The sequence below is a fragment of the Lagopus leucura genome, unplaced genomic scaffold (assembly GCF_019238085.1).
Source record: "Lagopus leucura isolate 7727_CA_CO unplaced genomic scaffold, USGS_WTPT01 Super-Scaffold_100017, whole genome shotgun sequence".
Lineage (NCBI taxonomy): Eukaryota > Metazoa > Chordata > Aves > Galliformes > Phasianidae > Lagopus > Lagopus leucura.
The window spans coordinates 4,740,213-4,764,906 of NW_024962271.1; the positions used below are offsets into that span (position 1 = coordinate 4,740,213).

General features: G+C 35.0%; 1 protein-coding gene across 2 annotated transcripts in view; it reads right to left on the reverse strand.

The window, feature by feature from the left end:
- CDH8 (cadherin 8) overlaps positions 1-24,694 on the reverse strand; it is a 123,763-nt gene that overhangs the window by 72,936 nt on the left and 26,133 nt on the right. For both annotated transcript variants that reach the window (XM_042877037.1, XM_042877038.1), the window contains exon 2: positions 12,833-13,127. In XM_042877037.1, coding sequence (XP_042732971.1) covers positions 12,833-13,127 — 295 coding nt within the window. The remainder of the gene's footprint in view (positions 1-12,832; positions 13,128-24,694) is intronic.

Genomic DNA, 24,694 nt, shown 5'->3' on the forward strand with positions numbered 1-24,694 from the left:
TGATATATAATGTCTTTTCTTTTCTTATTTCACTAGAGAATTCCATAAGACTTTTAGAGATATTTGTTTCAAGATTTCAAAACTTAAATGGGTATGCTGATTCTTTGATAAATGCATCCTTTATCCCAAGTGTTCGTTAGACATTAAAGTTGAATGTCTTAATAAAACAAGCAATCAGCGTCTAGCAGCTTTTCCAATTCTGATATTCCAATATTAAGATTTTTTTCTTGTGATAGAAAATAATGTAATCCCTTACCGAAGCACCAAGCTAATCCAGAATTTATACATATATAAAAACATACATAAAACTGAGTATTCCCATTCACTGTTCGTTATATAGATAAGAGGAGGCAAAAAATAGCATACCCTTCTTTTCCTTTTCCAGGTCACTTGAAGTGTGGCTATAATCTTGCCTAATAAAACTAATGAAGGGAAGAGAAAAATAAAGTATTCTCCCAGCTCCTAAAACCAAACTTTTTGACTGCCAGTCTCTGCCACTCTGCACTTCATTTCCTACTATCATACACTGTTCTGAAGTGTCTGAAATTCAGTTGTTTGCTCCCCACAATCATATAGATAAGAATTGTTTATAAAAGCAATCATGAAACAAAAATTAATTACCTCTACTACTGAAATTAGATAGTTAAAATTTAAGCTACGTTAAATCTTATCACCTTCCATGAGAACTTTTGGTTTATGCTATTATTCATGTCTTGTGCAGATGTGAAACATGCCACATAAGTATATTCACACTGGCAATAGTAAGTACATAAAGGAGCAAACTAGGTTCCATTTGTAGATGCAGAGTATGTTGCTACATAGTGCTGCCCTGGTCCCACTGCAAGATGCTCAGGGTCCAGAAGAAATAGCACCTTATGCCACTGAGTGACAGAGCCTTTTTCAGCCAAGCATGAACTGAAGATTTGGAGAATTGAAATCAGAACTGAGGGTGCAAAATAACACAAAAGAAAAAAAAAAAAAAGAAAGAAAGAAAGAAAAAAAAGGAACTCAGCCACCATAGATATTAAGCCATCTCTAATGCAGCAGAACTCCCTATGCCTTGGACTAGATTTTTGGATTATCAATATTTAAAAAGCATTTTACAGCCCTATAGACACTGTAGTTAGAAACTACATGTACAGAAATATTTTTACATGCATAATGTACTTAAAGTTTTAAAGATAAAACTTTTGCATTGAAAAAGCAGTAAGAATCCATTTCTGTAGTAAATGCTCTTTAAAAAGCAATGTTCTGCTGTCTACTCAACAAATAAAAAGCTAAGGTTTCTGTTTCTGTTTAATTTTGACTGCATTTGGCTTGTGTTTGCTTCTTCATCAATGCTACAACAAACTCATTTAGCTAGGGACTATAAATTTGAAATGGTGCCATTTTTACAAGAAAGCTGCTATTATAGTCCAAGTCACTGTTGCCCTAATTACAGTAATACAGCAGGTTTATATAATCTGGCCCAACAACCTAATCACTATTACTTCTTTTTTTATATACTTAATATTGTCTTATGTAATATAAAACATTTTTTTTTTTTTAGATAAATGATGCAAATTTTAAGATATTCAGTTAAAAACTTTCTGCATTTTTTTCTAAGGTACACTTTTGCAATGCTAATGACCCTGCGATTAAGTATGGACTGTGAGGAGTTTAATCAGATTTTAATTAATGAACACTTCTAACATGATTTAGCCATAAACCATTGCTGGATGTTTTACCCTGTTAGAGTCAGGTTTCATAGCTTCTCTTTGCAACAGGCTAGCAATCAGAGACAATTAAAAATAAAGGCATTTTTATATGGTTAGGTAAGAAAATCTGTGTTTGCTGGCAAACAAAGATTAAAAGCCTTCATAAAAGTAAGATGTGTGCTCAGCCAGAGCTCTTCTGTTGTTGTGCATGTGTTTTTATGTGCAAGTCAGATACAGATTCTGCACATTAGTCAGAAAGAAAAATGCATATGCTGCCACACAGAGTAGGAAAGCAAAGATTTTTTTGAGTGGAATGAAACAAGTGCACTGAAAAGAAATCAAACTTGCATGTTTAGAGGATGTAACATACAGTCAGTGCCGAAAATTTACATGAATCCATATTCAATGAGCCAACCATTTTGCTGAAAGACTGCAATGGCTGGTAGAACTGAAAAATGTGGCCATGATGCAAGTTAGTAGGACTATGTTTTCTCATTTTCCACGGTACTTCTGTTTTCTTTGCTTTTCTGACGTCCTTTTTAGTCTGCTTTCTCTCTCTCCTTTTCAGACCTTGATGGGCCAAAATCTCCGTTTCATTCAAGAGATCTGATTACAAATCTGACAGGGCATTAAGAGTATATTTGCATGAAAAAGAACTACCATTATTTAACAACTGTTTTGTTTTTCTAAGAGGATCATTGTGCTTCAAAATCTCCAGCTACATTTTGAGTTTGACTGATAGTAGCCATGCAATCATCAACGGTCAAAGCAAAGCATTGTTTGTATTCAGCAGGTCAGATAAGCATTCTTTCCAAAATGAAGCTTTTTCTTCACTGTCCTTCTTTGCTATAATCTCACAGGTAGCATGACAGTTGTTGTCATGGTAACTATTTTTTATTGAATAAAACTACAATAATCTCATAAAAACCTGTATAACTTCTTGACATGTAAATTATTACTGCCTCAAAGCTGGAGAAAGTTATTCTTATTTGTTTTTTTTGCTGTCACTGATTTTTTTAAAATATAAAACCATAGTTTTAAGCTTTATTGTCCTATGTTATTCTGCAGGAGGCCATTTCTTAAACACAAAATCTATGAATTAGAATTTTCACTAGCCAAATAAAGAGTTTACATATGGAATAGAAATCTGCATAATGCACTTTAGCACTTCCTAACATATGCAAAATACACACATAATATTATGACTGATATTTTAAATTGCATATCTTGGTGCGTATGCAGATACATACGCATATTTGAAGCACAAACTATGTAAACATGCATATTATGCAGGTACACTGTATGAGTGTTTAAGGGCTCTTTTGTATGTTATTTCAATTCTACCTTCTAAATCAGTCCTTTAACTTATTTTTGTTATTATTAAGAGCTTTTTCATTTCAAAGGTCTAAAAGCCCAAGACATGCATCAGATCTCACAGTGCAAGTCCTCTCCCAAAGATTCTGTGAGCTGAGTACCAGGAAAGGCTAACTGAGACGGCAGAAGAGAGACAAAGAGATGACAAGAAGATGCAAATCACTCAGGGAAGCAATGCTGCCAGCACACTATGGTGCTGCTTGACCTACCTCTCAGGTAGAGCTGCCGATACGTAGGCATTATGGAAGATTTTTAAGGATTGATTGAAAGCAAATGACAGAACCCTTCTATAAGTTTTTCAGGAGATCACTGCACAGTTAGAGCAAATAAATAGAAAGGTATTTGCTTTTCAAGTGTCCAGCAGACACTTTGCAGTGCTGGAGATTTAATGCTGGTGGAAGAGGGAACTCTGAGAGGTGGTAAGGAGTAGAGTTATGGGCCAGAATGGTCCATAAAAAACAAACAAACAAACAAAGGACAACGTATGCTTGTCATGCTAGAAAGAATGGAGGCAAAGATCAAAAATCTGTACTATTATATCTATAGTAGAATCCTGTACACAGCCACCCTTAGAGGGAGAAACGAGAAGGAAAATTTGTGTACTTTACAGACGCAATGGTGTTATGTGGGTGATGAGAACCATATAAATACATAGATAGATACAAGCATTCACTTAATCTTCTGCAAAGAGAAAAACAACAGCAAAATCTTCCCTACAATGAGATATTGTACAAGGAGAAATAACTCCCCAAGGGAAATAACAGAATCCTTCTCACAACTCACTGGAAAGTTCACTTTATTGCACAGGATGCTAGATAATGTGTTCTAAAGGAAAACCCTAGAAAGACAGGAAAATTAACTAATAGAGTAATTTGTCTTTCCTGGCTATAATTTATTTGACTCTAAGTAGTGAAATACTGTGATGCTGTCATGAACTTGTTTATGATGATTAAGGAAAGGAAGGAGGAAAAGAGCATTATTCATACAACGCAGCTTAGGCTCAACTGGCTAAATTAGACATCTGGTTGTACTCAGCTTCTTCTATATCCAAGGGAGGGAGAAAGAATTTATCTGTTTCTTGGTTGACCATATATAAACCAAAATTACTGCTCAGATAACACAAATGACTAAGTTTGAGTTGTATGTCTACTCTTTTATATGCATATATATCAAAATAGATCATACCAGTCCATAACACCTCCCAGAACTTCATTCAAGTATGCTGTCACACCAGCATGCAAGTGCAAATATTGCAATAGTTTCATTTACATTATATTCCATATATACATACCTATGGGAATTTACATACTAATACAAACACATACATATTTTCTAAAATGGACTGCATTTGATATATTTAATAATCAATTAAAAATTAATCTTAAACATTCAAGCAACAAAGTACTGTTTGCTCGTTTTGAGATTTGAGAAATCAGTACACCACAGACCTACAGACAATGGTAGATACCAAAAAAAAAAAAAAGCGAGTTTAAGAATTTAAGAAAAGAAAAGAGAGTTTAAAGCAGAAGTTTGAGTACATCCACAGCCTCGATTAACAGAGAGACCTGGATCAAACAGGATCAGCTTGGTCACTAGCCAAAATTATCACTATGATAAACTGTGAAATAACACGAAGGCAAATTAAATAAACTGTTTCCACTGGGAAAACTTTTTCATGAGTGTGGAAACTAAGTCAGGATTAGATTCTTAATGAGGAGAGGAATCCAAGTTTGCTTCCTCTAGATTGCTTACAAAGCTAATGAAATGTTTTTAAAATGTTAATGTGCAGCTCATGTGTAAGTCAAGATCTCTGAAAAACTGAATACTTTACAACATGTTAGAAACTTTCTAGATTGCTCATATATGATTTTAAGGATGTTTGATCATGCAAGGCAAATTATGAATAATATACTGTATGTAAATACGTAAGTGTAGAGGTATGAAAGATAATTACTAAGCATAGGAGAAAAATCCCTTCTGTACATCCCACAGACAATGGAGCAAACTGGCAGCCTTCAGCATTTTGTGGCTGTATAATGAGGACTGTAGGAAGCATGACTGTAAAATCTAATAAGCTGCATATTTTACAATGTTTTTATGCATAAATTAATTGTTTTGAGAACTCTGATGTTTCCTTTTTAACAGTACCTTCTGGGAAATAAAATTGTTTTACACTGAAAACACATTTTTAGATCTAACGATAGAAATAATTCTTTGGCAATTATCCTTACTAATGTTACTTACTGCTCGGATTTACCTCACATATATCTAATAAGAAAGGACACTATTTTCAGTTTTAGGATTGACAGCTTGTTCCTGTTGCAACTTATAAAATGGTGCTATTAGAGAGCCTGCAGGTATTCCTTTATAAATTCTCCTGGGTAACTGTAAGGATTAGAATAAAGTTTGTAACACCAGTAACAGCAGAAGTGTAAAATACATTCTATATTCAACTATAAGAGTTATGTTTTCTTTTCAGTTACTATTTATTCTCCGCTAAGATATCACCTTCACTATGGAATATTAATTGAAATTCGCAAAAAATGTGGGAAACAGTTGTTCTTTTGTTCAGGACTTTTGGAAAGATTGTTTGTCTCTAATCAATTGGCTGTTTCATCAGCATTCAGTCTGTGTGAGGTCCCCAGGCGAAGACAGTAAAATTGGACAATCACTGTACACTTTATTTCCAAGCAGAAAAAATGTACCATAAGGCTTGCTGACTTCAATGGAAGTTTCAGGTTATGCTCAGGTGTATTATATAAAGAAATAGAAATAAATTAAAAAGCAGTCCTGGCTGTTTACAGCAGAAATTCTTTCATTTATATCTTTCTGTTGTGGAAAGAGCAAGCGACTGGTATAATCTTGCAGCTTTTTTATGACGTGCTTGCTTTGTTTGGTAGAGTGTAGCCCAAAATGCCAGCAGTGATAACCCAGGTTGCAACAGCAGAGTCTGAACTATTGGTTCCTCAGGTCATTGTGAAGCAGGCACATGGCAGCAGAAACCACTGCCCCTGGGAAAGGTGCAGTTGAATCAGCTGCCCAGCAGTATTCTACTGGGCAATTCATGAGAAAGCCATAGTGACATCAGATCCACAGGCAATTGCTTATCTGTATTCAAGAAGAAACATTAAGTACTGCAGATTCAGCAACTAAACAAAGAAAGAAGTACCAGTTCAGGGGAGGGGTGACAGAAAAAAATGGACTCTAAATTGCATCTGAATCCCATTTTCCCAAATGTCAAGAGTGTCCATCAAAGAGATGCCTAAAAAACTCAGGTCATCTGAATTAGCAGTGCTAGAGGGGTACTGGTTTTCAGTGCTGTAAGGCTAAATCTTTCACATTAATAGAATGACGTAAGTAATCCTAATGAAAGTTTCTATGAGAATACTACCACACTGAACATAATTTTCTGACAGAACTTTCTACCCTGTAGTTAGACTACTTTCCTGCAATCAAAAAACTAAGAGAACAAATTCCAGCCCTTAGTTCTGTGGCATTTAAAAGAACCTCAGTATGGCAGAAATCTGCACTGGTCTGCTTCCTCTCATCTGTCTGTTTTCCACTCAAGCATTATCCATTGGCCAGCAAATGGGCTCATGTCACAAGCATATCTGTCCAGAAGATGGAATGGCAAACTTTCAAAATCAACAAAATAAGAACCCCATTACCTCTTTAAACATTTTTTTTTAATTAAGATTTGGAATTTGAAAAAATTGTTGCAAAGAATGGATTTAAAGTTGTAGCCAAAAGAGAATGAATCAGAAATCTGAGTCAAGGATTTATTTTTGCATTGTCACAGAGCAGAAATTCAAGCATGTAGAAATGAAAGCAACCACAAAGATGGAATTTCAGATGCAGAACACTAAGAACAAACTGTGACTGTGTGAATACAAGAATCTTCTGAAAAAAAAAAGAAAGAAAAAAAAAAAAAGATTGTAGAACAGATTACAGATTCTTGTCGATTACAGAGAACTGGAGAGGGATGTACCTAAGACTGCCAAAATTCTCTCTGCTCTGGCATCATATGATCAATGTACAGCTATGTCTGTCTGTCTTTCCTCATTCTGTGTAACCAGAGCACTACAGGAAGACAGATTCCCCTACAGGGAATGCCAGAAGGAGCTATGACATTGATATGATTCAAATGGCTTTTTCTTGATGAGTTGATGGAAAGACAGAGGCAAGTTCTGTCAAAGAAACCAATGTATGAAGTCAGTGAAAGAGTTTGATGTGTTGAGGACTATATAGGTTGGTAAAAGTAAAGGGTAATATTACAAATCCCCAAAGAGAAATATCATAGCCCCATGCTCATAATGGTAATTTAAAACCAATAAAAAGATAATGATGTATTCAATCAGATCTCATGAGAAATGGAGAGCACACAAACAAAAGCAAATACTTGGAAATAAGTTTTTATAAGCCTCAATAACCAGTCAAACCTGGGAGAAGACAGCCCTGGTACTGAATATATCCTAACCAATTTCCTAAGGTTATTTGTGATTGTACCTTGGCAATTGTCTCAACCGCACAGAACGTACAGAAAATTTTAAACACATGCACAATCCCTAAAGAAATCTCTAATGTAAAATGTTCTTCAGGAACACAGATCGTGAAGCTGATTATGCACAAGAGAAACAAGCAGAGGAACAAGACTACAGGAGAATATACATTTTCCAACAGCTGTTACATTGTTGCCATATTTTACAACATCTGCTGCTTTCCTCCTTAGCTTTTGCACACCCTTTTACATTTACCCTTTGGGCTAATTTGTAATTGACCCCACTAATACAGTCCTTTTACTCTACAATTTTGTGACAAACTATCATTGATTTAACAGTCATGCTCAGTGCCTTAAAAATCAATGAATACATAGGAGGGAAAAAATGAACACAGTAGGAGTGTGGTGGACTTCGATAACATTTCAGGTCAGATTTTTATCACAACACTCTGATGTACAAGTTACTTTATCACTATTCATACCAGACACTGCACGTTGATATCATAGTATTCAGCAGATTCTGTTCTTTTGCAAGCATTTTGTAAGAGAAATAACAGGTTTGGGAGAATGAAAAAGAAAAACTGTGCTATGTACTTGTGCTTCTAAAAAAAAAAAGGTTGCTAAGTAGATGTGCTCATTCCAAACTGGAAATTGTTATCCTGACTCAACCAAAACTCTGGACTCTTTCTCATAAAGACATCCTCCCAGGGTGAACAGTTTTCATGGAAGCACTTAAGGACGGAGATATTGTTCCAGCTTTTTCACTTTTTTAATATTTCCAAGTGTTAAAGGGGCATTTCCAGAGCACTGGCACACAATGCCACTCTGTTATTACCTTTTCTTCTGACTGGCAGGGAAATTCTTAGTATTTGGAAATTTTTAAAATTTGCCTGTTTACCTTAATTCAGGCAACCAAGACATAATTCTCTCTGCTTATGGCTTTTGTTCTTTTTCCATCTGTGCCCTTTCTGATTTCACTAACACGTTTGTCACTCTACTTCTGTCTTCCCATCATTTAACATGACACCAGCTGTCTAAACATTCTTGTCTTCACCAAGAACAAAATCAAGAAATTTCACTTCTCATTCCTCTGTTCTCTCTTCCTCATTTCATTCTTAATTCCTGAGGAAAAAAAGATCCTGAAGCTATCCTGTTGGGAGACAATATCTGCTTTTGCTCCCATATCACCTCTGCAGAGCTTTAAGGGATTTCATGAATCCTTGAGAGGACAACACAGAAACAGAACATACTGTTTTTTGCTGTTGTTCTTTCTTTTTTCTTCTTTTCTTTAAACAGGCTACAGGACCAGTTCCACTTACCCTTGTGAATCTTATCTTTTAAGATTGCTCGCTTATTTACATAATATGCAAATGTTACAGGATTCCTCCTCCTAGAAGCTTAGCTGAATCAATTTCTAAAGGGTTTTTAACTGGGTTTCATTCCCTGTGTGTCCTTTCATATCTGGAAGTGATTAAACAAGATTTGTTGACAAATTATTTCCTGTTTGTAAAATCCAGTACTGTTACAATGAGGTGATTTCGTACATTCTGGATTTTGCCCTTTCATTCCCTAAGAAATATCAGAATTAAAAGATTAAAATGTTCAATTTCAACAGAGAACAAATTCCCCAAATACATCATTAGCTGTCACAAGTAAACTCATCATTTTGGAATTGGGATACAGATTTAAAATGCTGGATTACTTAGGAGTTACTTAAAAAAAAAAAAAAGAAAAAAGAATATGTGGATGTAATAAGGGAATATTCAATTTTCTTCTCAAAATGTTTTTTGGAATGTGTCCCTCTTGCTCTTTAAAGAGAGAAATAAGTTATTTCAAGATAACTCTGAATACATTGATGATACACATCATTCAGAAGGTGTGTGGGTGTATGTTCTGTGAAGACAGCTGAAAAGTGAGCATCATTCCTACTGGAGATAACACAGTGTGATGCTAATCGTCTTTGCACCAAGTAGTGGGAATAAGACATGCAAATTCATTTCTTTTGTCTTAGCAGAGAAGCAAGATTTTCCAGATATCACTAACAGATACTATAAGAAACAAGGAGGCTGGATCATGGCCAAATCAGTGTGATAACCTTTCATGTAGGAATACAAATACACACATGCTCATCACGTAAGAAGATCTGCATTATATCGTGGTTTTCACATCCCCTCCCTTCAGTATATCATTCATGTACTAGATATCCATGCAAAAATACCACTGACACATTCATCTCTTCTAGCAAGGAACATAAGACCAGCAGCTGCTACACTACAGAGAACATACCTACTAGAAAAAGCATATTTTGCTAGAAGCTCAACAATATACAACAAAATAATGAAATTCTTATTTGTTCATGTGCATTTTATGTATTATTTTTTCCATAGAGATCCAAAAATAAAATACATTGTACTGCATTCTCATTACATAAATACTTTTTATATAGCACATGATTTCCACTTTTACTTCAGATAAGTCATTACTTGTATACCATTTTGAGGAAAAAAAGGTCTAGCAGAACTTTGTTATATCCTGAATAAGAACAGTGCCTAGTAATGACTGTGTTGTATAAATGTCAAGGCTGAAATTGGCAGTGGGTGGAGATCTCTTTAAGGGGAATTAAGTAAGTGGATAATGGAGTGAAATACTCTTATTGTGAAAAAAAAAAAAAAAAAGAAACAATCCTTGAATTCTGAAAGGAGACAGATTACTCATAAGCAATCCCAAATTAATTTGAAGAGGACTAACAAAATGTAACGAAAGTTGAAATAATTTACAGAGAATCATTTGTACAGCTTTTAAGACAGATTCTGTCTGTGAGCTGAAGAAGGCTGAAGAGAATTTTAACAGCAAAACTGGTAAAGGTTTAACCTTCTCATGTTCAGCTTTCCAGCCTTGAAATTTGCTTCCATCAGCAAGTACAAGGCAGGCCTGACTGCACAGATTTTACAGTTATTCCTGACTCCAGTAATGTTCACGTTCTCTGAGTTTTGAAGTGATAGTTCAGAATTTGTGTCATTTTTCTATGAATGAGCAAAAATATATAAATATTTTTTGTTCATATTCACTGAGGCAGCTTGAAAACATACATCTCTAGGAATATCATACAAAGACCATAGAAGGATCAAGCATAAGCATGCAAAATTAGCGTTGTTTCAGTAATAGAGGAAATCATAAGAGCAGAAGTAAAGGACAAAGATTAAATCTGGGAAAACTTGATAATAGGAGATTGCAGAGGAAATGACTAATGCTTGGTCCTAACATTTAGCAAAGCTTGTTAGCTTAGGGGATAGTGAATGGGGATGACTTTTGGAGGATTTAAAGACAGGATTTATCTTGGCAGTTCCCCTCAACATGGAAGAAAACAGGAAAGATACGGCTCATCACTGAACTACATCTGAAACTCTGTACTTTTGTGCATATTCCTATGCAGCCTGGAAAACATGGTCCAAAACCTTTTCACATTAACAACACAAACAGAGGCAGAAATTTGTGATAGATGACCTCAGAGGTCTTACTCTTGCCATCTCTTGTATTAATGTTGATTTCTTCTTTTAATTTCTTCCTTTCTTTGCACCGCCTTTTAAAACTTATGTTAACAAATTTATTATGTTTTAATTTGTCTGATCTTCTGTTCAGTTTCCTGTCAAGTTTTTTTTTCTTACCTTCTTGATAGTGAATATTCCTTGGAGAAGGGTCTTGTTTTTGATAGCCATTATAAAATATTGCTCATATGTACAGATATAAATTATTTTTATTATAGCCTTTCTGATCAGAAACCTTCTTTCTGTGTCTGCATTTATTTTGTTTTCTATTCTTCCTAAAATATCAAACAAATTATTTCCATGAAGGATTAACAGTCTTTAGTTTGGCAAAAATATCTTCTGAAAGCAGGTCTGCTTTTAAGTTGCTATATAATTAAAAGTGACTTCAGAAATTAATACTGTGTTTTGGTAAAAGAACTGACATCATACTTGAAAATCCACATATCAGTTTTGCCACAAGTAATTTAATACAACCAGGATATGAAGATTTGGAGGACAAATGTAGATAAAAATATGAAAACTCCACTACTAGTCTAATCAGCACACCATGCTTTCATTTGAAAATGGTCATGTACAACACATTGTACTGTACATGAGAAAGAGGATAATTCTGACTCCTCATATTGCTCCTCTTTTTAACCACGGTAAAATCGAGAGGTGTTTGCAAAATTTTGGTTGCCATTTTGTTTTCTAAAGAGACTTGGCAGCCCTTCAATTACTGTGCTTTCACAGATGCATTCAAATGGCTGAAAATCATATTATCCTCAACCAAACATTAAAAAATATTAGCAGTTACTTAAACATTCATGGTCAGATTTTGATATCTTTGCCTACAATGAATTTTTGTATTACCCTGAAATTGACTCTTCTGGTTGATGGATTTACTTCCCTTTTACTTTTGTGATAGCTAAAGATACTGCACTGGATATACATACATATCAGCAGGGAGTAAAAACCTGAGTAAACAAATATGTGAGAAGGAGTAACTACGCAAAAACGAAAAAAGGAACTAATATATTAATCCATCAGGAAATAGATGCACACTAATCTCACAACATAAATAAATACAAGTAAAATGTACTAAGATTATTTCCTACTCCTTTTTCTCTCCTCACAGTGCACAGGCTTAATTTCCCTTTTCATCAACTTTTTACATAGCAGTCTTTATTCTTCCCTTCCATTTTTCCAGCAAATCATATAGATATTTGGTTAAGTCCACTCTAGAGTCTAACCATCAATTCCCAGACACAGCATCTTTCAACTCACTGTTTTTGGATGATTGCAATTGCACTTAGAGGAAAACAAGTAAGTATTTATCAACATACTGCAACTTCTAAATCTGTGTACAAAAATACACAAACAGATAATTAAACATCAACATATCAATAGGATTAAAATGTCAAGTTGGAACAAATCTTGATAAATCATTCTCAATAGCAATACTCTAACCACAACATCATAAGGGGAACATAAATTTAGATCATTAAAGTGCTGTTGAACAAATAAAGACACATTAATATATCCGTTAGGCATTTTTCTTACTACTAAGGGATTCTTCTATTGTGCTACAGATGAAAGCTTTGGCTAAAAAGAGATTTGAAAACATGCAAATTAACGCTATCAACATAATAAATATCTTATCCATCAAAAACTCAATGATATACTGGCATATTTTAATTGCAAGGAATCAAAATGGGTTGATATTTAGACATACATACCAACAACAGACATCTCTGGAACTGTGGCATGATAAGGACCATCAACAAACTCCGGGGCATTGTCATTGATGTCTTGAACCTTTATAATGAATTCCGAAGGAGGCTCCAGAGGTTTGTTTGTGTCCCTGTCGACTGCTTGAGCTGTTAGAGTGTACTCAGCTTTTTCCTCCCGGTCAAGCCTTTTCATTGCATGAATGTCTCCAGTCTTGTCATTGATCACAAAGATAGTTCCAGCACCATCTCCTGATAGGATATACTTGATTTTGCTGCTGCCAGGATCCAAGTCTGTATGCAACTAAAAGGTAAAATAAGCATTTTAGAGATAGAAATTACATCTGATTTTCTTTTTCTTTTTAGTTTGTTTTTTTTTTTTTTTTTTTTTTTTTTTTTTTTTTTTTTTTTTTTTTTTCCCATTGGTTTAGCCATACATTTTTTCAAGCTATTCTTTTGTACTTTAATCTTAGCTCCAGTGATCCATATCTCAGCTTGAATATACAGGGAGAGTAGGGATTTGTATGCATACTAATCAAATGTGAATGCAATCACAGGCATAATTAGACTTTCTATTTAAAAAGCAGCTGTTATATATATTTTAAATCTCCATTCTAAAATTTAAATGTCTTCAAAACTATTATCAGCTAAAATGAACAAGCACAAAATGTCCTCAACCTCAGATCAACCTTAGATCAAAGGGTGAATGAAGGATTAAAAATAATACGTAGTTTAATCTAGTTGGTTACTCTAAGGTATTGCTTTCATCTTGTTTTCAAGGGACTTAAAATGGCTGAACACTGGCATCTATGCAAATGTTTTGAAGGACAGCATTCCAGAATTTTAGAACTGTATCACAGGTCAGATGGTAGCTTAACTTAAAGGGTCCTATTGCTTCATCTGAAATACTTTTAAAGTAGGTTTCCAGAAATATAAGAAAAAGCCCAACATATATCTACCCGTTTTCCTCAAACCATTAGAAGAAATAATACCATTACTGAGCTTTTCAAAAAACAAGGTAGGATTAAAACAACCTAAAACAGCATAAGAAAAGCAGGTATTTTTCTTTGATTTTTGCTGTTGTTGTTAGTTCAAAACCTAAAGTGAGGAACACTAGAGAAAAGACTTCCACTGATTTTCCGTAGCTTCAAAGCCAAGGCCTAAATATCAGATTATCTCCAATAATTTTTAATTTGCAAGGGCAAGTGCACTAAATGGTTTCATGTAAATACATTTAAAAATACAATAATAATTTAAATACACAATAATAATGTTTAACTACTATTTACTGTTTAACACACGTACCATGAAAAATAAGAACAAGTGAATAATATAGCATTACATATATACATTGTTTTATCATTACTTCTCTGTACCTCACAAAAAGTATTCTAAAGGAAATACATAGCACCGTTTTAGGATGGTTTCAATGTGACTTAGAACTACCACTAGACTTGTTCCTGTTTGCCTATTTTTGTGCAGACAGCTCAGCAGAAGTTGTTGCTGGCCGTGTATTTTACTCTTAAATGGAAAATGCTGGTTGCTGTTCCAGGTTGGACCTGGAAGTGTTGTCACTCGCTATACGAACTAGCATGGAGATACTAAAATTGGTGTGAAAATAAGACTTGTAGACTTGGCTACAGCCAAGCAACAAGTAGATTCTATGTTATACCACAAGCAGGCTCTGCAGATGGGTGCTCATATAAAATCATACCTGACGATTGTTTAGCACCAAGAGCTAAATTTAACACATTATTACCACATCAGTATTTCAAAAAAGAATTTTTAAGCAGCAAATATGAATGACTCAGTCCAGTTCACTCTTTCTACTCACTCCACATGAATGTACACACGGACGCCACGTGACAGCTGAGTCCTCTGTTGTTTTTTCTTTCCTACTGTAGTTGCAATCAACTTTTACTTGACAACAATCAACAGAATCAAAGTTAACCAAAGTTAACACACTCTCCTGCAGACTGGTACTGCAGTTCTGCCTGCTAAGTGAGATATATTTATTAAAAAAGTCTTGAAGGTTATTGTACTTATGGGAGGGATAACGCTTGATCTAGGTAACATAAACATTTATTTCCAGGGTTCCAGAACCTGTCAAGAAGCAATCCAGAATCTGTGTTTTAAACAGGTTGTTTATACTTTAAGCATCTGTCTGATCCCTGAATAAAATCTATGTTATTAACATTGCATATGAGAGTTTTGGCAGAATATTCTTAGCTGAATTACAGTGATGTCATGTAAAAACATTGTCAGGACACACGCAGTTCAGCAAAGTAATTGGGAACACCTCCAGTTCACCCAAGTATATAAAGTGTTACAGTGAAAAACTGTATTCCGAATTTCTAAGGCAGCATTGGCTGGATAAAATAGATATTCCACATCAATATTTGAGAATGCACAAAGATCCTGCAATTTACTATCTGCTAGTAAGTAGGAGAGGCTGTCAGTATAATCTCCAGTGTAAGTTTTACTCATATTATCCAACAGAAGTTATGGTTCATAAACCAGTTCTGGGACAAATGAATGTAAAGCAATAAAACCTTTGCAGTGATAGCAAGATACTAGTTGTTAAAATGAGAGAAAAAAAAAAAAAAAAAGGTATATGATTAGTATTAACTGCTTCTTCTAGTAAGTTAAAGTCCTTTCAATCAAAAGAAAGAAATACACATTGCTTTTTGAAACACTACAAAATTAAGAACTAAACAAAATTAAGAATTAAACAGAAAGTGAAAGTGCTATAAACATTTCATAATGTTAAAGTTGAACCTGAGTCTGATCAGTGAAAATCAGTTTTTTACCCAAAGATTAATAGCAGTTAAAAAGTTTCAGTTCTGTAATAAAAAATGAGCCATACACATGGCATTTACTGAAACCACATGCACTTGTGGTGAGTACCTGGGACGATATATTAAAAGATCTTTTCCAAGTTTTGAAGGTCTTACACCTTACTAATAAAATATTCTAATAAATGACCTCTAGAAAATCCATATTTTCAAAACAATTTCATTATTTAGATTTAAGATTAAAATGTCATTGTCTTTGTCCAAAGTTAGAATTTCACTTCAGTTCTGTAATTTAAGGCAGAAAGCATAATATCTTTTTAACAAGTAACATTTTCAATCTTCTACCCATTGGGAATGATAATTTACAGGCATTGTCAAGCTTCAGCAAGCTGCGTTCATGCAAAGGTTAAAGATCATTAAACACATAATTATATGAGGTTAAGGTGAATGATACAGAGACATAATGAATATGATAAATGAATATCAGTTTCTGTAGAAAAAGCCTCACAAATGCAGCAAATGTGAAGCTGCTTTTCCACACTCTAGCTTTATTTGTTGCGCCTGTGCTTGAAAGTTGACCTCCTGTTTATCAGAGCAATACTGAGAAATTAACAAGAATTTCTATTTAAAATAAAAAGGGAAATCTACAGCTAATCCCTATGTTTCACTACTCACTAGTATCCCAAAATGAAGAGAAAATTATGTTTACTGAAAAAATTCAGTATGTTCAGAGTGAGTCAAATTCAATTCCTTTATGCGAAATTCAGTTAATTAGACTTCAAAAGAAGCAGTATCTTCTATCTCCATTGCTGCCCTGACTGTGGGACTGCAAAAATCAAACATCTTTCCCTTAAAGTAGCAGATGGAACCCCATCACCCAAATTCTGCATTGATTTATGGCAACAAGAGAGGTTTTAGATCCTCTCCTAGTGTTAATGGTTATGCAGATGCACTGCATAATGTATTAATACCCAACTAATGGCTACCATGTAGCCTCAGCACAGGCTCTCTCCTAAAATATGAACTTCACTCAGAATGAGCCCTACAGACACAATTTCTAATCGCTATTACTTCCTTTGTCATTCTGTGTTATAACACAGATAATGAAGTCAGTATTAATGGCAACAGCACACCAGAATACCCACAAAACTAACATTATTTTCACTAACACTGAATGCATATCTGAAAGTACTGCCAACACGCTATTCAAATATATAATGTCTTTATAGTCTCCCATGCACATACATTAAAGGCACACATAATCACAATTAATGCAAGAGAACTGCAGAGATGAAACTCACTCGGAGAGTCTTTATAATCGTTAGACTACTCTGCAACAAAACAAAAACACAAAAACACCTTGAGAATATTACTCATATTAAATCCTCTTTTTCTACAGGTAATCATTTTATTTTCAACCACATTTTCTTAAGAAAGATGCTGTTTAAAACCAGGCACACAGCCAAGACCTTCATGCGTAGACCAAAACTACAGAAGCTTCAAGCAAGGTTCATGAAGATCTTTCACAGTTCTGGGCACACAGTGAGGTTTGAGTGCCTTCTGCAGATGGAAAATGTCTCACCTGCTCTCCGTCAGCTACCTGGCAAATCAACAGTAGCCAAAACAGCTCACTCAGCACAAATTCAAGCCATGTGCTCACCATCAGGAAAGTACACAACACTCTTGGGTCTGGTCCATATCCAGAATGAGCAGAACATGGCTGACTGGCCTCTGTGGTGGGACTGGGCATTTGGAGAAGTGATGCCCATGCAGAGATGCACCATCAACGAAGAGACTTGTAACCCCTATTTTCTTATATTAATAGAAAAGTTCAAATTCATCAAAAATTCACACAAGTAGGAGAAATCTATATGCTATAAAAATGCACCTGCATGTTTTTAACTAAAAAAAGAGAAGGCAGTACTATGTAGTTCAGTTTTTGTTTGAGTTTGTTAGAAAGTAATTAATTTATCCTCATATAATTACAAGGGAATTATCTCTTCCTTGTTCCAGGAGAAAAGGCATAATCTATCTATAGAACTTCATTTTAGATTTTGCATCATTTTTCTTTTTCCTAACTCAGGAGATGTTTTTAAGGGTATAATTAGAGAATCACTGATTTTCACCAGATGTAACACAGATATGCATACAACACACCTACACTATCCTAATGTTATTCCTCTGTTCCTTGCAATAAAATTCCTCATTTCTGAAGTAGGACCCATTTAGGAAACATACTTTTTGGTTTTTATCACTCTTATCCAAAACAATTATGAGCAACTCCACCATTCTCTCTCATTCATCTCTCATTCCATAAGAGCACGGAACTATTTTAGTGGATTTTACAATCATTTATAAATATTAAAGCTTTCAACAACTGTAATGCACTTTACAAATTACGTACTTCTTTCTGCATCTGACTGTTCAGTCATTTTTCTAAAAATGTGAACATCATCAGGTGTTCCAGAAGGTTTTTGTGTGTTGACAAGTTCTGACTCATAACAGACAATCAGCACATTCACTGATGACTCTGATTTAAAAATAAATAAATATAAATATAATCAATCATAATTAAACTATTATAGATACCATCAATTCATTTTCATAAAATGCAGAATTAATAAATTGGACATGATGTAAACTTAACAGAATCTTCCATTCTCTCCAAGGATGGGCTGGTCCCATATTTAGTAATGGGAATTATAGCTGCACAATGGGGAAGAGGAAAACCAAAATATTCTGCATTATTATTCAGGGTAATGACAAATTGGAGCACAGGCTTGATGTACCTGACATAATGTCAGTACTTGGAACAGTTTCAGAAAGGAGACAGACATGTCCATGGATGATGAAGGTTTCATTTAAGATATGAGAATCATGTAACTTGAAGCCTCTAGAGTAACTGTCAAAATACATTGCTGCTCACACATCTCAGCTGCAGTTTCATAACCAAATTCAAAGAGAATTAAAGCAATAATATCCCTAACACTTTCATTTAAGAGTGAAATAACTGCTTTTGTCTGCCTCAGTTTCCTACTGTGTCATCTGAGAATCTTTGACTCCATATGGCTTCGTTTACATTTTGGTTTATTCTTTGTTACTGTTGTGTATTTTTTTTATTCTACTGATTTGTTAATTTTGTCTCTGTTTATATTCACACTGCAACTGTGCACAAACTGCTTTTTACTGCTTATCTTTCATTATTATCTTAAAATACACTAGAGTGAACTACTGTTTATAATCTGGAGACAAAACTGAGATCTAAGAAACTGTTTGCTCTAGTTCAGTGACTGTGACCAACTGATTCCAGAAAAGAGTTGAGGAATCTGATCCTAGTCTTTCCTCGTTAGAGCACCACTGATCCTTTCCATACATCTGTCATGTATTATCTTCTTCATCAGGCTGAATTAATGATCTTTAATAAATATTTTCACTCAACATTTTGGTAGAAAAATGACAGTTCCCCTTGCTTTTACAAAAGATAAAAACAGAAGAAACATACCCACCTTCAGTCTCACAAAAAGTCATGTCAGGAAAAAAAACACCAAGACCATAGAACTGCCCAAGCCATTCCTAAAGAGCACTACATATTTATCTCCACTTCACCAAAGTACTAATTTCTAATTAAAACAGTTATGTAGTACTGATGCTGTTTAACAGAAGAATCCTGACAGGGAAACTCCCTAAGAGGGAGGAAACTGTGCCCTCAGACACACAGTCTTCCCCAATCAAATATTTTTCTTCAGTGGTTGTGATGGCAACAAAGACAAGATAATCTGTTTCTTCTCTTTGCTATCTTCATTCCAGTGCATGGTCTTAGATTGATTTTTCTGTATTTATTACATACCTTGTTTCTTCTGAATCCTTATGTTAAGCCAGATGATAACGAAGGCCTTCTGTTTCCTTTGCTCTGGCCTTGGTCCTTTCCATTTGGGGATACCATCTGCCTCCCCTTCTGTCCTGAGAACACAGGCACCACATATGACCTGTGTCCCACTACAGCTTGGACTGTTGCCTTTCCTTGATGCTTTCTGCTGCAATTTAATGCCCAAGTGTCCCATGTCAAGTGGCCTTAGATGCTTGGCACCTTTTTGTAGTTGGCTTTCTGCCTAGAGTTCGTGTAATTATTTCTGAACCCAGGCTGCTGTTCCTTTCTTGAGTTCTCCAGCAGACATGCCTCCAATAAACAGGCCTTGACTTTTTAGCCCAAGTGTTTCTGATAGATGGAATCATACAATGATATTATATCACATTGCCAAATACAAATACTGCATGCAGTTTTGGTCATGTAAAACAGTTTCTCTTCTGCATCTTTACAAGGAAAAATATTACCTCTCTGTCATTTCCTACTCTTGGGGGTCAAGCACACTTATTAACAATTCCAATATTTCAGGCATTATAATTAATAGTGCTACCCATGCTTGACACTCTTTCCTCACCTCAGTGACATGGCAGTAAAACCTTTTATTCCCTTCTCCAGCTTGCCAGTCCCAGACTGAAGTTCTTACAAGTCCTGCTGCAGTTTCTGCTTCCTCTAAGATGGTGTGAGGTCTCCAAACAAGACTTCAGAAAGCTGTTCCATTTCGGTTGCTAACTCCTATTGCCAGTATATCCTGTCTTGGTTCCCTTTTCTCCATACAGACAAAAGATGAGGAAGGCTATAAAAATAACGATCTGTGGGAATTTCCCATTCAAAGTGATAGCCAGAGGTTGGGCAGTTCCTATATACCAAATCCTTCTCTTTCATTCCTGCAATCATCATCCTCTTATTCACACTGTTCTAAGCTTTTCTTCCGTGTTGTTTGAGCTGTATTTTTCCTTTCCTCTTTAAAAGCTTATTATACCTTGCTAGGCTTCATTCTCAGGCAGAGTACGTTGCACTTGAGCACTAAGACCTCTTTGTGTTTTTCAAATGATTTTCTCAAGTGACTGGTAGAACGATATCTTATAATACGTACTTACTCTTAGGATTGCAGGAGACGAATAAAAAAGTTAATCACTACATACCCACAGCAGTAATTTGAAGCCTGCTTACAAAATACATCACATTAGACAAGCTATATCCTAGATCAGTGAAAGAAGAACAAACTACAGTAGGAAAGTTTGGTCAAAGGTGAATGAATATTTCTATTTATTTATGCATATTTAAGTCGTCACAATTTTATAATCTTTCAAGACTTTGCTGTCAGCTGCTTTGACCACACTGCCTTTTGAACATGCTCAGCACACAATGATTAGCAGGATCCCAGAGATAATACGTTTAACCTGTCTTCCTTTTTAATGCAAAATTTCAAATTCATGCAGAATACATTATCTTATTTGATAACATCATAAAAAAATTGGAAAGCATTAAAATATCATTTTGAAGGTTATTTTTCAAACTTAAGACTGCTTAGAATACTTCAGCATCTGAACATAAGGAAGTAAGTACTCTGTCTAAAACCACATGATGTGTAAAGCTGGCAGTGCAAATAGAAAGCTCTTTTCTAGCAATTGGCTGTCAAACATCCACAGAGCAGAAATACAAACATAGCTATGCAGCCAGCTTTGAGCTAAAATTGAAAACTGTTGAGAAGGTAACAGAGTGAAATGATGAGAACTGAAAAATTAAATTGTGAGTACCTACATATTGATTCTTACAAATTATCTGCTTCCATGTGATAATGTACTTATCTTTTCAGTGCACTTACAATAACCTGTGACCTGTGCACCCGGGTAAAGTATGAGCTTTTTCTCAACAAACAAACATACAAACAAAGAAATCAGGTTATTTGGAGTGTGAAAAGAAACATTGCTAGGAAATGCTACAAAGCAAGTTTCTTAAAAGATGTCAAACCAAACGATAGTTCTTCAGAGATGCTATGTTTCTAGTTACTTACTATCATCAGAGCATTGTTTACAAGAATTAACAGATATAAGATGTGGATAATTGGATTATTTCTCCACATTCTCTCACAGCTAGATGTTCATTAGAGATAACTCATGCAGAATTACATGTTATTTGGAAGAATTTGTTTGAAAGCAGTTACTATGATTTCATGCATTTTCACAAAAAATTGTCTTATCACTTGTGTTGCCTCCGAAGTTTCCTAATGTAATTTCTCCTATGTTTCCACCAAGTCATGCATTCGTGTGATTGTCTTACAGACTGACTTATTAACGTTATCTGTCTGATGCAAACAATTTGTAACACCATTAAATTAGAAATATTCTGTAAACCAATAGAGATAGATCACAGCTTATGCCTACGTTAATGTTTTTTTCTGGAAGAACTGACAGAAGAGTGGAGAATAGAAAACATTCCTCTTGATATGCAGAAATCATCAACTGCAGTCACTGCAGTAGGGTTTTTTATGGTGATGTATCTCATTCTCTAGCAACTTTTAATGAGCCCTGCAGTTCCTTTTCTCAGTACATGTGGAGACTAAAGTATCAGTAACATTTATCACTTTTTTTTTTTTTTTTGGCACATCAGATAACCTGAACTGTTTACAACAAGTGAAATAATAGCAATGCTAGGATTATAAGTGTGGGCAGGTTTTGGAGTATTCATATCATTTGCTGTAAACATCTAACCTGCCTGTAATTCACTGGGGTCCTGTGAATTATCAAAAAAGAAATGCTGGCTCATGATGAATACAGATAAATTGTATACAAACCAGTATCACAAAATCTGTATACATGTAACATATGTCATTCTCAAAACATCCCAAATCCATACAGGCTTAGCAGTGATTCAGGCTAGACCTTCATCCAAATTGTCCATGCTCACAGTGAAGATTACAGTTGGAAGCTGCAGAAGTCATCTGTACTAATTTAATGACAGTTGAATCACTGTTGGATTTCTCTACCCACACAAGCTTATAGTGCTCATATCACTCTGTGGGCACAGAACAGCCAAAAAATATATAGCTGTCTCCCCACGCAGCTGTCCTTTGCATTTCTCCAACGGGGCATTCTATCAAAGGGTAGTTGACCAGCTATCCTGTGTTAATACCTTTAGGGGTCAATGGTGGAGAAGATGCACAATGCTCAGTTAATTGAAGTTAACAGGTAGAAGAACATATTATGATTTCTCAGGACCTCTTTTCAGCTGATGAATGGATTCCCCCACACTCAAAGAGCTGCTTATAGACATCCACCTAGAGAACACAATGCCTGGAAAAGGAATATCAAAAAAGAGAAACAGTTGCATAAGGCAGATCCTTGAAGAACTCCAAGGACTCTGCGGAGGTACTTACTGTAATGAAGAATACACACAAAAATCCTTCAAAGACCTCAGAAAGAGTTATAATATTGAGAACTGAGGTTTATAAATGATCCACATGATAACATAGATACGAAAAATGACACAGAATCCTGCTATCTTACATACACTCCTTGCTATTTATCTTAAAGAACTTTACTAACTGAGAGAAAAACCAAATGACATCTAGTTAACTGCACAGCTGACTGCTTGAGGAGTCGGTAGTCATTTACAAATAATGCTTATTAATTGCTTGTATCACAATAGCACACAGAGATTCTCGTTGGCAGTACCAGTCTGTTCTAGAGCCTGCTACAGCATACATTGGAGAAAGATCAATAGCTTTTGTTCCTCTCCCCATTTTTTGTGTAAAAGCAGTGAGGAAGAATGGACCCAGAACCCATCATTTCAGAAGTGAGTTTCTGAGACACTGTCTAGTTTCTGCAATTACTACCTACAGATTCAGTATGGCTCAAAATATATGGAAAAATAAGAGTGAATTCTGAATACTAAAATATTTTAAATAGTGCTTTTTTTTTTTGCTTTTTTTTTTTTTTTTTTTAATTTGAATGGTTTTAGAAGCTGTTCTAAGGAATAGCAACTCAGTAGGAGTCCTCTGTCTGAAATTTCCACATACACTGGACAAAACTCTGTATTTGAAACATATATGGAGCTGCAGAGAAAGACAACACCAAAGAGTTCCACTTTAAAAAAAAAATAATGCAGCACAGGTTGTGAAATGAGAAAATTAAGGCTGCTGAGTTCAACCTTGCCTTCATCCAGCTTCCAGTAACCTCCACACTTATCTTCAGGTATTTGATTAGCTTCCCAAGATCTTAACCAGATCCACTCTACATGGCTTCCCCATGCTTCTTCTCCATTATCTAAACATTTGTATGGCCTGTCCCAAAAATAACAGTGAAAAGTAAAAATTTTGAAGCTTTCTAGGGAAGGGAGCAGAGACTGGTTAGGGGTTGGCCTTCCTGATGACTGGGACAGAAATTATACACCTGAGATGCTCTGCCTGACTAATGCTTGGAAACATTTTTCCACTTGATAGCTTAGAAGCACAGAAACAAAAAGCCTTGTCTCCTGTATGTTGTCCTAGGTGAGAACCTAAATCAATCACTTCTCAGCATTCTGATTTTCCAAGTTAACAAATTCCACTTAAAAATTTATCTAAACTTTGCCTGACCAGCTTTAAATAACATCTGCTGAATTTTCAGCTGGTGAGATTCTTATGGCGTGCTGTTTATGATATGTGGTTTTTCATTCATATTATAACTCCATAATCCATAGTTAATTACAATCGGAGCTTACCACTAGCATACTTTTAAATACTTTTCTGATAACTAATACATCAGGTGTAACTGACTTTAATATAAACTAGATAAATAATAAGATTAACAATTATCTGACTGTGAGATAATAAAGCACTGAAAATAGCAAGACCTTGAAGTAAAGTAAAATATTTGAAATTATTTATCAAGCCAGTAAAGCTGCCTTTTCACATTTACCCAAGATATAGGAAATAGAATATTTTGTTTGCCTTTGGAGATGAGATCATTGGGCATGTAAATGAACACTGATGACAAAGTTAACTGGAAAGATAAGCTTCTGTACTACATTCTTCAGCAAAATATTAGAAGTATAAATGTACTACTGCTCAGTTCCTTTACAGATATTTTGACACTAAAACTGATACAGGTAACCAGCATGTCTTGCCTTAGAAAATGTTTCTATTTTTTTCTGAAACAAGCTGAGATCATGGGCAATCAAATAACAACCACAGCATGATTAAGCCAAACCTTTTCCTCCTCCCCATACTGA